At 34.4% G+C, this 18,278-nt stretch overlaps 1 protein-coding gene across 5 annotated transcripts; it reads right to left on the bottom strand.

Moving 5' to 3' along the window:
• Positions 1-9,999: 9,999 nt before the first annotated feature.
• Positions 10,000-16,918, bottom strand: LOC139983441 (uncharacterized). Of its 5 annotated transcripts, XM_071996992.1 has the most exons (7): positions 16,614-16,917; positions 15,124-15,260; positions 14,734-14,818; positions 14,309-14,496; positions 13,588-13,735; positions 12,647-12,786; positions 10,000-11,899 (listed from the first exon to the last, which is right to left on the bottom strand). In XM_071996992.1, the coding sequence occupies exons 4-7, from the start codon at positions 14,468-14,470 to the stop codon at positions 11,612-11,614; spliced, it is 738 nt and encodes a 245-aa protein (XP_071853093.1). In that variant the 5' UTR covers positions 14,471-14,496; positions 14,734-14,818; positions 15,124-15,260; positions 16,614-16,917; the 3' UTR covers positions 10,000-11,611. The 5 variants fall into 5 exon arrangements, with proteins under 5 accessions (XP_071853093.1, XP_071853088.1, XP_071853089.1 ...); XM_071996987.1 differs by lacking the exon at positions 14,734-14,818 and having other exon boundaries at positions 16,614-16,918; XM_071996988.1 differs by lacking the exons at positions 14,734-14,818; positions 16,614-16,917 and adding an exon at positions 15,701-16,429.
• Positions 16,919-18,278: the final 1,360 nt, after the last annotated feature.

Raw genomic sequence — 18,278 nt, 5'->3', positions numbered from 1 at the left:
CTTTAGACACAAAATTGACCTTTGCCCTCATTTGCCAGGGTAACCACGTATATTGCTATAGCTTGACATTCCCATTTTGTATTTGGTTTCGTTATCAATTGAATACTTCCCACAACAAACCAAATTAAACGTACCATATTGAACATCTTGTTTGGGGGTTTTGTGACTCCCAACAGGCTAGGCATATCATCTGCAACAGTTTCAATTGATAAATGTTTCTATAAATCAAAAGCTATATTAACTTATATTGTTTTTAACACTAACGTGCACTCAATATATACCGTAATGCCTCATGATTTGTAGTTCTTGAGAAGGTTGCAACCTTAGATAATTTAGTAGTTTCCCTTGCATTTATGGCACTTTACTGAATACAACCTGTCACATTTCACCTTCCGCTTTGAAATAATACGAATCACAAGTTCCCACCATGGGGCACCGTCTTACCAAGTGTGAAGAAAATCAGGTCAGTTGGAGCTTTAAACACAAATTGTGACTCATTGAAACCTGTGATATAAGTCCTCAGAACTATCGTTTACCAGAATAAAATATAGAAACGAACAGTGCCGTTTAAATGCTCTATTTTTCAACTTGTTAAATTACTTCTTAGCTTTGTTTGTCGTACCAGTTACTAATGTTTTAATTTGTTTACATGCTAAGACAAAATATAAAGTCTATATATGACAATGAGTCGATCTCCTTCAAATGTAGGAAACTAATGCAATATATTGGTGTTACTTATCAATTCATTTTTATCAGAAAAGGAAAAAAATGGCCTGTACATTTTTAAAGTGAAAGAGATTCATGTGCAATGTCGGTATTCACTTTACATCATAATCAAATAACATGCATTTTGTAACACAAGTTCCATTATTCATGAATATTGATACTATAGCTGTATCAACCTTCTAATAAAATTGTATTCATCTCTACACCAGGGCAAGTTTAGAATATAATAATATTGATCAAAACTACTATTTTTAAATCAATTAGAGTATAAGAGAGGCAATATTTTACTTCAATAATATAATCTTTTTATTTACATATATTTCAACTGTGTCACTTAACGACTTTCTATTAGTTTTGATTTATATCGGATCATTAAGTTGGCAATTTACAGCCTGGCCTTAGGCTCGAGATGTAATTAATTAATGTTTTCATACAGCGACATATTTTATGACAGATATTCAATAAAAATGATTAATATTGATATACAGATTTCATACAAAGGTGTCATTTCTACTGAGCTTTAAGGGCAGTAAGTTGGAAAAGGTCGAAGTTTAAATGTTAACAAACAAGTACTTAGACTTTAAAACATATTTTGAAAAAAAACTGTAAGAAATCGCCATGCATATTTATAGATTAATTGGTCACTTATTCTTGTCTTACTTCAAAGCTGAACATTAGGAGCGAAACCAAACCAGCATTGAGGTATTCTCTGCGCATAGCTTGAATGTTCGACACTTCAAGAAAGTGATTAATTTGAGAAGCTAACCGGGCTAACAAACAGATGATATTAAGAATTTTTATGTTAAATGTTTTAATAAAATATTGCTCATATTTCAAAGCCATGACATTTAGAAATAGTTACTCTTGAAGGGAAATGGGACAATTTCTCGTTTTAAAAGGTTAAAAGAATATAAACTTTTATCTCACAAATTACAATATGGCGTTGCTATAACGTTTAACGTCCTCTATTGTTAATTACATTACTCATGTCGAGAAGCTGTCCCCAAAACCGAATAATATCATGATTTTATGAAAAGTTCAACCTTGAACCCAATGGTACAGTACCGCAGTATTGGTCTTCACAATTGTTTCAGTATTACAGTTTGTAAAATTGTCCCAAACTGGTAAGCATTATTAAGGGCATGTGGCTAGTTACTGAAAGAAATGAAACTTTGGGCATCTGTTTCATATGCGCACATTTTTCAGGTAAGGTAGGAGAAATAATTTGATAGTCCGTTCCCAAATAAGCTCATACTATGTTTCCCATACCAGATTTATATCTAAAGATTCGTCTGTTTCATTCAAATACTTTGAAGCTTGACTCAGATCCCTGATATACAATGTACTTTTGAGCAGTAACTGGTAACTGGTACAACTAGTTTTGTTAATTGTTTTTCGATGTGTTGGAGTCCAATAATAGTGCCAATGGCAACAGTTACGTGACTCAAAGTACAAAGGACTCTGAAATTAGAAAGTAAAAACTACTGCCGCCGTCAGTGACTTGTCTATTATGAGATCTTTTTGGCTTCAAAAGTCTTACAGAAATTGCTGATTTGGCATAGTGTTTCCAGGAGTCAGTTCATAGACTTGATCTGAGGTTTGTAACTTATGCATAAAAAAACCATAAGCATTCAATATCATGAATATTAATGTGACCTTATTTTGCAGTTTTTCAATATCATGAATATTAATGTGACCTTTTTTGGCAGTTTTCGATATCATGGATATTAATGTGACCTTATTTTGCAGTTTAAAGATGGTAGTTTTAATCGTCCCATTTCGTCAGGACCGCTAGAGTTACAGCTTCACAAACTTGTTATGCTTCATTTTATTTTGTGTAAATTGGGCAACATTATGTATGTTGTAAGTCTCAGTAAACTGGAGTGGATCTCCTGGGAACCACGCGATGAATTGTCATGAATTACCCGATAACACGTGTTGGAGCTCAATCCGACTCCCGAATCTTTCAAAATATTGAATGGTATCGACATACATATTTAGAGATATGCATCCATAATAATGCGGTTATGGATATACCGTGGCATTACATCTCCCGCATATGCACCGGTTGTCAATCAATTAAGATAAAAGGCACCAGCATCTACCGATGTATACTAGAAGTTAACTTCTTTTGATAGCTTTTTTATACGTAATATTTGTTCAATTCAACTAATGATGCTATTTTAATATAACAATTAGCAAAAAAAACCATGTAGATTATAAATAGATTCACATTCATATTACTACCGAATATCAGCAAAGCCTGACAAAGAGACTACTTACAGCAGTTAAATGCACTGTCCTTGCACAAGCTCAAACAACAAAAGACTAAATTTTACATATTCGAATTAGTTAACCGGCATCAGTGGAAAGCTTGCTTTCTCTGCAGTTAGTTAGTCTACTTAATTGATATATTTTTAATCATGTCATGAGCTGATGGCCAAGGAGCAAATGAAAAATAAATGTATCACGGGAAATAAAATAAAAAAAGTGTGGAATATAAAATGTTGGTCTACGTGATAAAAGAAGAACGTTTAAATTATTTACTTTAATATTTGTATTAAACATTGATAAGAGCTTCTGCTATTTATATTACGATATAAACTCTTATCTCGCAAAATACTGTCTTAATATGTGATCGATATGAAATTAGTAGGTCGGCCTTATCTGTCATTAATAATGTACTTGAATTGTACAAACATCACCTTTGCACCTTTGATATATATTGTGTTTGTGTATAAACGTTATATCACGAACAGTAATCGGTATTTCCTACAATTTGATATACATTCAGACAATGTTAAACTTTGTCGAAACGTCAGCACACCTTGCTGACATGCCGATTAATTACTGTTATTTACAATTTTTTGGAATAATCATTAATGACTGGATAAAATGTTGGGAATGCGATTCTTCAGACATGTATTTTGAAATGGTTTAGTAAATGTTAGCACGCTTTACTTTGGAACCAGTGCTGATGTATTTTAACTTGCTTTGACATTTATATCATGCAATTCACGAATGGGGAAATATATTCCTTATATCTTTTCGCTCAGTGCATTACGGTAGTTTACATACACATAACCATTATGATGCAGAAAGTTGTGCAAATAAAACAACATATCTAACAATACGTTTCCTAGATTCATTTTTCATAAGCGAAACCATGCGATTTGGAGATATTGGAGAATATTGATTTGATAATGCCTATCGAATCAAGGTAACTGTAGAACGATTGATTATATTTAATAAATAAAACAGGTACAAAACATCTGTTCAATATAAATTATTTTTCTATCTCCATGTAAAAGTTGTAAATTCCAAATTTAGTGTCTCTAAGCTACGCATTTTTGAAAAGTCAACAAAAGAACCATATTGGGTCAAGTGTGAATGAAATAATAAAAAGAGAAAACTAGCAGTTTTCAAGAGTGTAATCAGTCTATCTGTGGGAATGAATAAAGGCCTACCATCCTCCCAGTTTTCCACATTTCATCACGGCATGAGTTCATTTAAGCAGTTACTGCGTGTTAACGTTAGTTCAAATAAAACAAACAAAAAAAAAACACGAAAAACTTCGCTCCAACTTAACAGGTGCGTTATGTAAATGATTACAACTACCTACCAGTCAAACCATATTGACTATTGCTTACGAACTCGCGTTCACCGACGTCATTGTGTGTAAGTGTTATAACTTCTTATTCCACATTATTCGTCCCCGCACAGATACATATATTACAAAATGTTATGTTAATAATTATATGTCAGTTCCCAAGTTAAGGCGCATTAACTAGTTTGTGTTCTCTTCATATTTATTCTCCATTCGTTAGTGAAATCACCTAATACATAATTATAAATAATTATTTGAACTTAAACAAAACAATCAATACATCGTTGAAAGTGCAATGAATGCAAAAAAAGGATCTGATCAATTAGAAGGTGGCGTTGTCAATAGCAGGATTCGAATCAGTAAGATGCAATAACGCAATTCAAAAAACAAACAAAAAATCATAATTTGGTATCAAAGTTCGAGTTGTGCAGTTTATACATACGATATATGCTGAGCTCTACCCACCAGACGTTAAAACCACATTGTGTTGACATAGTGTTGAATTTTAGGCTGTTTTTACACGGGTGATGTACATTTATTCGTCGTTATATGATCAGTGAAGTAGATATGGGTCTAGTGTTTGTGTACCGCATAAAATATTCACTACGATTCGGCTTTGGTCTCAGTCATACTGGTTTCACGAATACATATCATTTAATAATGATGTTACAATGATTCAAAAGAAAGATACATACATCATGTAAGAAAGAAATGCGACGCAGTAGCGTGAAGTCTCGTGTGTTTGGTGTCAATCTAATACCGTTAAACGTTAAGCTCGTCGTAGCAAGGAGATAGGAAAACAGATAATAAAACATCCGTTTGGAGCAATGTTTATTTCTTAAGTAACGATTTTCGTACAATACAGAAGGAATGACATTTTCAATTATTCACGACAGAGTCGTGTAAGGCATATTAACTAATAGTATGATTGACTTATCTCAATATACTCCCACCCCCACCCCCGTTTTGTTTATGTTTCAAATGCGCTCGGAAAGTCTAGAGGTTCTGACAAAAGATAAACAAAAGTACAAAAGTAATAGGAAAATAGGTTTTGAAGTTAATATAAAAATGTGTATGTATTTAATTATCTTGTTTTCGGTAAAATACAGACACAACTATATACTTTATCATTAATCGATTATAACACAGAAATGAGGCATAATTCCTTTGGTTTTGGTAAAATACAGACACAACTGTATACTTCATCATTAATCGATTATAACACAGAAATATGGCATAATTCCTTTGTTTTTGGCTGTTCTTTTTCATTTATCCGTTTAGGAGTATTCATTAAACAGCAAGTAAGTTGGAGCAATGACACCATTGCCAAAATGCAATTCCTACTGAGGAATGGAAAGAGCACCCTTATTACTCATACTTTCAAACATATAATTTGTTTCAAATGCAGATGTGCAACTATGACTGGAATATCTAATAGTTTCGAATTGTTTCAGATATACAAAGTGTACAAATTGTACAGAGACGTGCATGGTAGAAACTTGTATTTCAAATTTCTTTCTTTTCACGAACTCACGCAAATTATGAGAAACGTTGTATAAGAGACGTCAGAAACATCGGGTTCAATCTGTGTCAGTAGTAACCCAATGTATGTTTTATCTCCTTGCATATATATATATATATATATATATATATATATATATATATATATATATATATATATATATATATATATATATATATATATATATATATATATATATATATATATATATATATATATATTAAGTTTATTTACAACATGTGTTGCAGTTACCTGATTTTAAGATCAAGACTACAACTGTATCTAAATAGGCAAGTTTGATCATGTTTTTGTTTCTGCTGTTGTATTTTCCAGTGAGTCCCATACATATTATCATTGGGAATATCTGCGAAGAAAACAGCTCCCGTGTATGATATAGTCAGACAGATGTTGCAACATCTGCCAGGAATCAGCCGGCAGCTCGAATTTTAGATTTGTAACTATGAAAACAAATTACAATGAAAATTGGGAAAATCACAGGGGCATCGTTATCGTTTTAAATATTATACCGTATAATACTCTCAAGTAGGTCGTTACTTCGGTTTAAGTTGCAAAATGATCTAAGACTATTTTTTGTTTATAAGAGAAGTATTAAGAGTCTACTGGAGTCTTATTTAAATGGAATGCCTCGTTTACAACAATTCCGACTTCGGCAAGCATTCCAAATATTATACCGATATAACAGGGTTGTATGACAGCCAGATACAGATGCGTGTGATGTCAATAGGGTACCGACATAGAAATTAAAGATATTCAAAGAGGCATTTATATTACTCGAAAGTACTAGCCATTCACCAACCATTGAGTAGATCTACGTGTTGTTGTGATAGAGCGTACTAATACTTGTAGAGGAAATAAACGTATAACGGATAGTGAAACTATGTAATTCGTCATCACCGGTTTCTGTTCTTCATTTTTAGTTGGTATTGTTCCTATTTTTACATTTGCATATTGTGACACTTCCAGCCTATTCCTACATATTTTAACATATTTTAATTGTTATATGAATATGTTTTTCTTAAATTATGTCAATTTTTGCATATCTTTATATATTTCTTACATTTTTATATTCATAGAAAGGTAACTTATTTTATACATTTCTTACCCACATTAATAACGGTTCTGTGGAATCCCCTGCCACCGGCACTTCCTGTTTGATCCTAATTTTATCGTTTTAAATCCTAGCTTAAAATTCATCTTCTTATCATATACTTTTTTGACTGATTTTTCTAATTTTTCTTAACATTGTTTTTATTATTCAGTAATTTTTAGTTCATTCATTTCCTGATTAATGTTTGATTGATTTACCGATTGTTTGATTGATATCTTTGTCTAATTTTGTTTGGACTACTCTATAAACATTTAGAACTTTGTTTGTATTATATTGTTGTACTTCAGATTGACTATTGTCCATGTAAAGTGCTTTCAAATATGATTGTATGCAAATCATTTTATAACTACAAGTTATTTATGGAAATACGGTTGCAAGGAGTCCCACTTGTAGTTCCCGGTTACATAATAAACAAAGAAATTGTCATCAGCACTGACCGACATCATCAGTATTGTCACCAGACTGACAAAGAAGTCATATTAAGTTCACACATACTTAAGTGTATTTAAAGTGTTACTGGTTCTTAATTATATTTAACGAATGAGAGGAATTTGAAAAATCATAGTGTTCGAAAAGGAACCATTGAAATCGTTTGGCAATTTTAGCGCGCTTAGCTGATGATCAATTCTGATCAAATTTAACTTGTACATGCAAGTTCGTGACATGCCTAAATGTCCTAAATCAACTTGATAATTGAAGTCATGTTGGTGACCCATCAACGAATAACCATCATACCACGAACAAGATGAGCAAATGATTAACTAATATAAAAACCATACGTTTTTGGAGATTCAGTTTACCATCAGCGAAACCATCTGATTGGAAGGTAAAACTTTTATGGTAAAACATGAATTTTATTAATGTTCTTTCGGATCAAGTTAAGAAGCAATAGCCAACTCCTTGCTACTCTCGCACATTAACATTAAAAGCACGTTTAGCTTAAAGCGTCTTTGTTGCAGTACGTATTTGTGAATTACGATGTCCATTTCTTTCAGTTTTCGAAACAGTTATTCCGATATTAGGAACACTTTCAAATAAAGACTTAATTGCCCATCGGGAAGGAATCAGTTTACTGTCATTAGTTTTTGAGACCTTTATAGTTACGTATTTCTTTCTTACTGGAGTGTTTAATCTCGACATCTCTAGGACGACCAACGAACTTATTAAACTGCTGGTACCTGCCTGATATTTACCCCAACTATAACTACTGTCCTCCCCATCCTAACTAAAACCCTACCAGAAATATATAGACTCGCACATCTCGGATAATAGTATCACTCGGTTCAATCTAGTTTTGATACTTGCCCCTCCCCGTGAAAAATCTTCAAAGTTCTTTAACAAGGTCGGTGTCATGTCAAGATTACACATTTATTTTATTGAACTTTTAAATGTTATTCACCGGACTGAAATATTGGTTAGTTTCAAAAATATTAAGTGTGCTTGAAGGATGACAAAGTTCATACTGTAATACTTGTATGCTTGATGTGTCAGCAACGTTTCCATTGGCTGCAATATCTGATGTTGAACTTGCTTTCAGCCCAATACTGTTGCTGTTGTATTTTTAACCATAATGCAAAAAAGCACTGAGGTTCCGATGTTTGTTATTGCACTAGACGTATGCTTGTTAACCAGAGATAGTTGTTGCAATATAAATGGCCTGTAGCACTATTTTGGTGTATACACTATGCATGGTAAACACTGTCCGTCTACTGTACGTGGAATAACACACCTCCGCTAACAACAATATTGGTATTGTATTCAGTGTGATGCATCCACACATCAAATATGAGAAGTATCCACGTTCCATTCGTTAGATATCATGTAAAATGGTTTTCAGAGTTTGACCACTGGTGACCTCAAATGAGATCTGACTTCACAAGCAATGTGATTCTTGTACTGAATATGGCAAATCTATACGATATATATATCAAAAAAATATTTATGATTTCTGTTATGAGAAATAATATTTAAAGGTTTTCAGGCATCGACACTGAAATATTTTTAAAATTACCATTCTAGTAGGTAGCCACATTATTGGTAGAAGGTTTATGTAGATAAATCATTCGAGTAGTTTAAAGCGGTATTGCTGCTGTTGAGCGTATGAAGAACTGGAGAAGGGAAACTCATCCGTGGATGGGGTGAGCTCATGAAATCACACTATATATGTTGCATGCGTGATCAGGCTATATAAAGTGATTTGCGAATAATTGTACTTACTTTGCCGTTTCATATTTAACTGATTTATTGATGCTTTTCAGCCCGTTTTACATTTAATTGCGTTGGTAGGCCTGCTGAACACGATATATAAAAATACACAGTAATGTATTAACTCGTTGTCGATGGTGTTAAACTTTGAACTTTAAATATTGATATATTTAGTGGTAGTACTGTATACACGTAGAAGATAATGTTGACTAAGAAGGCTGAACCTCCACAAGAGCTGGCAGTTTAAATGGGTTGCCTTTATTGGTCCGCGAGCCACTAGCGGATTACATGGGTTTAAGAGATCCTACATGAAACGAGTTGGATATTGTCCCTAAACGTAAGTTCGGGAGAAAGATCCACCATAGTTTGCAGAAGCAAACTAATCACGTTATATGACTCATATCACAGTTGTATCAGCGATTAATGCACGATCGGGGATAATGCAAGCGATGCACGAGGGCGGAGCCCGAGCGCATCCAGCGATAGCATTAACACCTGGAGTGCATTAATCATGTGAGTAACGCACGCTAGACCGTTGATTAACCCCGTTCATTCGTACACTACCATTTGTGTGGGGGAAAAATCATAAAACCAAAACATTTTTGGTTACATATTACCAAAGATTTATTAAAGTGATGCCCCGTAATTTTACCGTGCGTTACTCACAGGAGTAACCACGGTCAGCTGACCTGAATGGACCAATAGGATTTAGGAATCTTTACTAAGTATGAATGAATGACAATTAATACACCATCCAGGGCCGAGTTAAGCAAGTTCGGGACCTCAAGCATATGTAAAACAGGGACTACACTCTTAAAATTCCCGGTTCAGATATGATCAGAAACGGATCAAATATGAACCAAACACTGGATCAATCGGGCACCCAACCAAGCCGGTTCAAAATGATCCGAAGACTTGGTTCAAATAAAATGATCCGATTCCGGTTCAAACTGTTTATTGATAGGATGACTACATTCCGGTTCACATTGATGTAATTCTGGTTCACACTGATTCTATCTTGGTTCAAATTGATAATCCAAAGATAACACAATGATTCAAATGAGGGTCAGGATGAAGTCTTCATATATTTATTTTTACAATATATAACTTATTACGCAAAGTACATAACTACAGGATATAAAACCAATTAATAATTATAGTAACAACAAATCATCTACACACAAAGGGATCCCCAAATATCGTTTCCTGAACATACATACCTTCACAAAAAATATACCAACTCTCCAACTAGTTCAGTTTTGGCCACAAATTATACCTCAAGAACTGATGTTTCTTGGAAAATACAATTTTGGAGTTCCAAACTGTAGGCATAGCCTTAAATTCGATGAAGTGTATGTTAGGATATCAAGCATTATATGGAAGTTTGAAGTGTTATGCTATTTAAAAGAAATTGCTAGGTACTGAAATGTCTGACTAAACTGCTATTTAACTTCAATTTTCCTATGACTTCTAGAGATAGTGTTAACATGGTGTCATTATGTGTGTTATTATGCCTTGACCTATGCCTTGACCTTTGCTGACCTTTGACTTCCATGTTAAGCAAAAACAATAATCTCCTCAACAGAAGGAGATGATTGAAGTTGAAGTGATATTTACTTTTTTTAATTATGCTGTAAACACACAGGTTTCATGTACAGAGATCTTTGTATATATTACTTCAGCCTATTGCAAGGATTTAAACACTTCTAAAGATGAGATTAAAATTTTATAATACGAAACCATACGAATAAATAGTTAAACCCTTACTTCAGATAACAAAAATAGAGAAGAAAAAGAGAAAACAAATTTCCAAGAACTAGTTAAAAGGATTTTTTCAGTAAGAGGACTTCTAAACTGCAAGATGCTATTCAGCAGCCAAAGTAAACCAAGGTGTGTTTCCAGCAAGAAGCTATGACAATTATGAAATGCATAACAAAAGGTAAATACCATAACTGATAAGACATTGCAAATGTTACAGGCTCACCACAGAGGATGATCTGACTCCCTTCTAAAAACTCTTGAAACTTTATAATCGTTGCAAGGAAGTGTAATGCTCAGTGGACAAAATAAACCAATTAAAAGAATAAGTGTCTCATTTAACAAGCAAAGGTAGACCAGATAGCCTAAAATGATTTGTGATTTCTTGCCACAAAGGAACTGATAGTCCTATTAGATTGGTTAAAGTTTTTGAAGGTTAGGCTTATGTTGGTAAGCCACAAATGTTGACATTTACTATAAATAATTTAGACAACCTTGCACAAGAAACGAGAAAACGTAAGTTGCTGCAGTTGTGTTAGCCTTATTACAAGGTTTTCAGTATGACCATTTAACCTTAAGGACTCATCGACATCGATAGAAAACAACTGAAGTAAATGAATGAATATCTACCATAAAGAATATTACACCTTGGCCAAAAAGTTCTTCAGCAGGGTAACACTTGGGGCAGAGGTGCTCTTACCCTTTCCCTCACCCAGTCCATAAATACATTTTTGAATAAAATCCCAGGTGTTTTGACACTCCCATGGGTAGTCCATGTCCAAACGTATATAACTTTAAGACATATATCTAAGGCCTTCAGAAGGCTGTTGCCACATGAAATGTTCTTCCCGACAACAAAGACTTGTTCTGCGCATTCCCTTTCCCCTAAGGCCAACATAAACGGCTGCAACTGCTGCATGTTTTCCAGAAAGTCTGGTATGTTTGTGCCAATCTAAAGAAGAGAATAAGGGGAAACAGTATTCAGATTAAACTTTCCATTAAAATTTAGAGCTTGACAATTATATGCCCCACCCCAATACTTTTAACTGGAATTATGAAAATTGCACTATACCCTAAAAAGAGTTTAAGCTAGCTTCGCTAGTTTTAACCCTTTTGTATGACCAGGTTTAAAAAGTATCCTATGACTACCTTTTTTTCTAATCTAATGTTTGGTAAACAACAAAGTTTTAAAGACAGCATTTTGGTTGAATCAATTGCACTTGGAATGGGTATTTTACCCCATTTTGGTACCCTTGAACAGAGCATGTATTTATATATTTGTATGTATATATATATAAATATAAATATTTATATAAATATAAATACATATATATATATATATATATATATATAAATATATTAAATATATATTCATATCAAATATATTTTGTATTAACAAGTATTATGTAATACATAAACATTTATTTTGCGGGCCAATAGAAGTAGCTGTTTTGCATCTGCTGTCATGTAAACTTATGTGTATCAATATAAATGATCACAGATTCAACAAGGTAGGAAGTTTGATTCCAAACTCAGGGTATCATTCTTAAGTGGAAACAGGGCCTTGTTTGATAGATATATATATATCTATATATATATATATATATATACATATATATATATATATATATATATATATATATATACATATATATATTTGTTTGTGTGTTCTTGTTCTCTTTCACTGTGTTACTCTTACCTCCTCAAACTGAATGAAACGGCACAAAGCTTCAGGAATGGTGGCATGCTTGTTTGGGCCTTTCTTACCAACTGTCCTTGATATACCAGGAGGAAAGAGCAAAGGAAGCACCTGGATGGCAATATTACTCCTTTTCTCATCTGAAAAAAAGTAATAAAGTTCAGAGTGAAAAACATTGGTCTCAGATTTTTAAAGCATTTTCCATTGAGTAGACATTGAGTTGAGTAGACTGATGGTGTTACCCACAGTGTGTAGCATCGCCCATCATGAATTTGATTATCCCGTTTTTTTTGGGGGGGGGGAGGGGGTGTCCTTATCTTACAAGTGAGGCCATGTTGATATGTGATTTTTAAAAATAATGCCTCTCAAAGTAATAAATTCGTATCACTTCAATATAACCTTGTTCTGTTTCACTATCTACCTATTTCTAGGTTCAGGAAAGAACATTGTGGCACACCACGTTTGATTATTGATATGCTTGATCTAGTGAAATGAAGCATGTCTTCTCCAACATTGATTGGGAAGGCCTATCAATTGTTTATGCTATGCATACATCAGCATATTTTTTGGTATTAGAATGGACGCAATGTATTGTCCAATTAAATGAAAAACAGACATACAGCATGTTCACCATTTAAATAAATTAGGTAAGGATTTACAATATGCAGTAACTGTATATGCATTTTTTTTCTGACTGAGACATTCCACTATGAGAAATGGCACCACCTAAGCAAACTGTAAATGGAATAAGGAATGCTCTTATTCCTGTTTCAAGACAGTTCAATATTGTTACTAAAAAGAAATAGGAAGTGTCACATTAAGTATTTTTTTGTTAAAAAAGTATTAGAAATGGACTACCTTTTTAGCAGAAACCCAAGCCCTTCTTCGCCAGAAATGCAAAATGAAAACAATTGATTAACAAAAAATAGAAAATCACTTACTAGTGGAAAGGTTTCCATGAAAATGTAATATATCTTTCCAATCAACCTGCTTGTTTGCATAGGCCAATACCTTCTCTTCCAGGCTCGGCCACTTCATGAATAGGGCATCACATGCCTCAGGAAACAAAATCTTGAAGTCTTGTTCTACCTACGATAACAAATGTCAGAATGTCAATAGAAGTACACTAACAGTAAGGCCCTGTATTCCAGGTGGAGATCACAATCTATGCTCAAGACTTGCTTTCAAATTATTTGGATGTGGACTGCAATGGCATGACATTCTTTAATTACTGCTTTTTTTCTTATCTTTGACATGATGGTTAATAACCATGACATAAACACATTACATAGAATGACTGGGAATACATGACAATTAATCTCTGAATGAGTGATATTTCAACACAGGACTACTCCTGATATTTTGAACACTATTCTAGAGGTTCTGCCAAACTGTGCGTACATTTACCCACCCTTTGATACTTCTTTAACAAACAGCGTTACATACTGGACCCAACCAAAGTGAAATGCAACAGGCTCCATTGGTCCAGTAGCTGTCTTGTGATTTCACAGCTGAATAAATTACAAAGAGCTTGCTAGCTGCAGTCCAGAATCAATGTGGTGTTCACTTACTTCAATTTAAGATTAGTATTTGTTTTTGTCGTCACCACATGTACTTAAAGTGCATCTCTGTGCTGTTTGTAGATTACGTACCATTTAGTACCATTCCATCAGTATCTATAAGTCTTGGATATTCTTTTAAGATATCTGAGAATTTCTTCTGTTTATTGTCCCTGATGTCAGCAGCTCTGGCCTTTGCAGTCTTTGCCATGAACTCTAGAACCTGGTCTGCAGGGGCAATATGGCACTTTAACCATGTCACCATGGATGAAAGGTCTTCACTAAAATCATCTGTAGAAGTAAATAGTACACACAAGGATAAAATACATCATATCATGATAAAACTTTCATTGGTTCATAAAATTCTACACTGCCAAGAAGTAAAGCAATTACAGAGCTCTTATCTAGGACCCTGATGCTGTGCCATCATTTCTTCATAGGAAGTTAAGAAGTGTTCAAAGAATATGAGGCAGTTGTATAATATTTAAATTGCAGCAGGACTTACATTAAATATAAAGTTAAACTTACATAGCCGTCACGATCTTCATTATCTAGTTGCTTGAAATCTCTTACTATGGCTTTGGCCATGGCCAATTTTACGTCAGACTTCGGACTGTAAATGTAAAAAGATAAACCAGACAATTGAAGCAATCAATGAGTTTCCCTACTGTTTCATTAATAGTGTCCTCTTGTTTAGTGCATTAGTCTGCAAGAAAGTAAGCGCTTTCCTTGGTACTTTTCCAAACAGGCTCTTAACATCAAGGAGTTCAAAATCATGAACATAACATATTCATAACATGGACAAAGTGGTGTCCAAAATGGTTTGTAATGGGACCATGCCACTGCGACATTCATTGAATGCACCGAGAAGCATCTGGGCTTACCCTTATTGTAATGAGAAGGCAATACTACACTTACTATTTTCCATACGTTGTGATAAGGTGAGACACTAGGGCATTCACCACCTTTTTCCTGGAGTGGTAGCTTAGTAATCCTGCTTCCATTTCCTCAATTATTGTTCTTTTTTGAAGCTTTTGAAGTATTCCTCGAATATCCTGTAAAAAGAAGTATAAATACAGTAAACCTAAGGGGGCAACTTGGATATATAACTTTCTGTTCAACATATACTACAGCTAACTTAACATATTTCATACCAAAGAATAATGGTCTGTTGTATTTTGGCTGGTTGCGTCAGGCCACGTGGAAATGTAGGTTCACCATATCCAGAACCCTAGCCAAAGGGGGACCCAGGATAAGGAAGCCCACATTTGCTCTTCATTTTTTTTATCTGGACCATTGATGAATGCCTGACACTGACAAAGATAAATCAAAGGAAAAAGGATACTGGTACAAAGGAAAATAAAAAGCATAATACTACATACAGTAAGTCACAGACTCAGAGTGTAGGCTATACTGTGCGTTCACAGAATCACATCAATGACCTTAACAGTGCTTCTGCGAAGCAAAGTAATACCCAAGAGCACAATTAACTCACCGACACAGCAAACTACTCGCTAACATTGCAGTAGTGCTTAAACGTTAGTATGCTGGGTACAGTACTGCTAGTGCTTAAAACTGCAAAGTCAACCCGAATCAACGAAGTGGTAGGAGCACAACACGAATTCATGCACTATGGATGTGTTTGGTAGATATACAGATTCGCGAAACACTATCTCATAAAACGCAATGATGCATGGGCATGACAATGAGCTTGTATGTATACCAGAGGCAGGACACCTACAGCCAAGTTGAAGTTAACTAAAAATCTACCGACAGATTCACATTGAAATATTGCATGCTGCCTACTTCTGCTCAGAGTATGTACGGTGACAATATGACGCCCAAGCCCTACCTGAATGTTCATACAAGTGAGCAGTACACCCAACATGCATGGGCTAAGGATGTTGTTGCTAATTTTGTTTTGTGACAATGCGGTTTTGCTGATATATTGAATTTTAAATTAAGTGACAAATAATAGAGGTGACACTGAATCTATAATTATCACTATTAGTTTTGTTTAGCTGGGTTGCTGACTGTCCATTGGGCTTAGCGAGAGCTATGTATGGTATTTTCACAGTTGTTTCATGTGAATGAAAAATAGTGCTAAGTCTACCAGCGCTTATATACGCAACATTTATAATACTCGGCCTACACACATATTTAACGTTACGAGTGCCTGTGGGTGTAAGTAACGTGATTGCCTAAGTGAGGCCTAGAATACTGCACGTATACCTAATGGGTCACGATATACGTAACCGTAGAAAAGGCGAGCCTACATCACAACGGCTCCATTCGACAATCTACAGTATTACGTACAAAAAATTGCATTTTTGGAAAGAAAGTTTAAATTAATAGAGCAACTGGATTCAGAAAAATGCTGCTCGGGTAACTTTTCATTAACATTTTACCTTTGAAGAATGCGACAAACGTTCCAAGACCCCATTCTACATGCTTTTCTTCAACAAATTCCATCGTTCACTCGAGTCATAGGTTCAGCGTCAGAAGGCACGTGACCAATAGGTTGCTCTCGACCAATGGGAATTCTGCATTGCTGTTGATCAGGGAACTGGTTCAAAAGCGTTTGAAGACTTTCCCACCATGCATGCAAAATAGGTTCGAAGTGATTGCGTAAACGGTTCAGAGTGATCAGAAACGGTTCAAATTAAAATGACACGGAAATCGGATCATTTATTTGAACCGGTATTTCTAAGAGTGTATAAACAATACACATACATATTCAAACATATACATTTGTTAATTCCGCATATTCAGCCCCTACGACCTTATGTGTGAAGTTGAAAACAAGTAGTCTTTAACTAAAATACACACTGTGTTGTAGGGGCAAATACCAAATCATTCCAAATATTGCGTATCTTTTAAAAACTGCACATAATATTCTGGATGAAGTTTTGCTTTCTTTAAACTACCAATGACTGATGAAAAATTGACACAATTTTGAGAATCCCGTTTCCGTAACGCAAATTTTTGCTGGTTTAATTCCCAAAATATTTCAAACACAAAGTACTTGCCATATATATTAGGCTTAGTTCTGAGGATTCCATACCGTGTAGCTTGCAGGTCCACCGATATGGAAACAAACCATCCAGTTAGGTGTATGAGGCGTGTTTTAAATGTGCAGCTGGGTGAGTTACATTTGATGGGTGTAGCAGCTATGACTTCTGTTTCAAATACTATCTTATGTATGCGTCCTATGTGTATCAAACAGATAGCAAAGTCTCATTACTTACTGTGCTAAAATATTCACCCCAATTGAAGGTGATAATTGACTAAAATCACTTACATTAATCACCCAGTCTTTCATTAAAAAGTTAGTTAAAACATTTAACACGGGGAATAGGATATTGTTGGGACGGTAACATGTGTTATTTTTCAATTTTAATGAAAAAAAAAAACTGATGAAAGATCACTAAATGTAATCGTCTGGAACCGTATTAACATAACTGACAACCCACGGTATTGTTCATTATGGGTAAGCAGCTTCCTGGACTAGTTTGGCATTACAGCGAAGAAATAAATATATAAATATCGGCAAAAACGTTGTTTTACTGTCTGACTCGCCCTGGTTTCGAATGAATATTTAGTTTTATGTATGGTACTCCTGATTAGCAGTGACTATCATGTCACAGTTACAGTACTGAACTAACCTATGACATATCATTACGTATGACAAATGTAAGTTTTCTGGAACGACAAATAAAATCATTATAATCATTGGGTACATTTTTTGGAAGTGATCCCATTTTTGTACATGAGGCGAGAGACCAAATAGATGCTACAATTTGGGTTATTGCAGTCTATTGATCCCAATTTACACACTGTAAAATGTGCAGTATTTAAGTTAGCAATACAACGTCTTTTAAATATAGTCATGTCATATAATATTCACACGAGGGAATCCACAACTAGTCTCCTTGTACAGGAATATCCTCACAAAGTTTTGAGTAAGTATGAACTTTCTAATAATATAGTTAACACACTACACTCATCTGTAATGTACATTCACTATACAGTTTACCGTACGAAAATATGTTAAACAAACTTATGTACTGCTT

Source organism: Apostichopus japonicus, chromosome 16 (assembly GCF_037975245.1).
Source record: "Apostichopus japonicus isolate 1M-3 chromosome 16, ASM3797524v1, whole genome shotgun sequence".
Taxonomy (NCBI): Eukaryota; Metazoa; Echinodermata; class Holothuroidea; order Aspidochirotida; family Stichopodidae; genus Apostichopus; species Apostichopus japonicus.
The sequence above is the reverse complement of the archived record's forward strand: the minus strand, read 5'-3'. Positions and strand labels throughout refer to the sequence as shown.

Excerpts from the sequence above, each read along its gene's own strand:
- LOC139983441 (XM_071996987.1), bottom strand. Across the intron at positions 13,736-14,308 it reads TTATAGATACTGATGGAATG|GTAGAACAAGACTTCAAGAT; the intron begins GTACTAAATGGT and ends TTGTTATCGTAG. Across the intron at positions 12,787-13,587 it reads TCATGGAAACCTTTCCACTA|ATGAGAAAAGGAGTAATATT; the intron begins GTAAGTGATTTT and ends ACTTTTTTTCAG.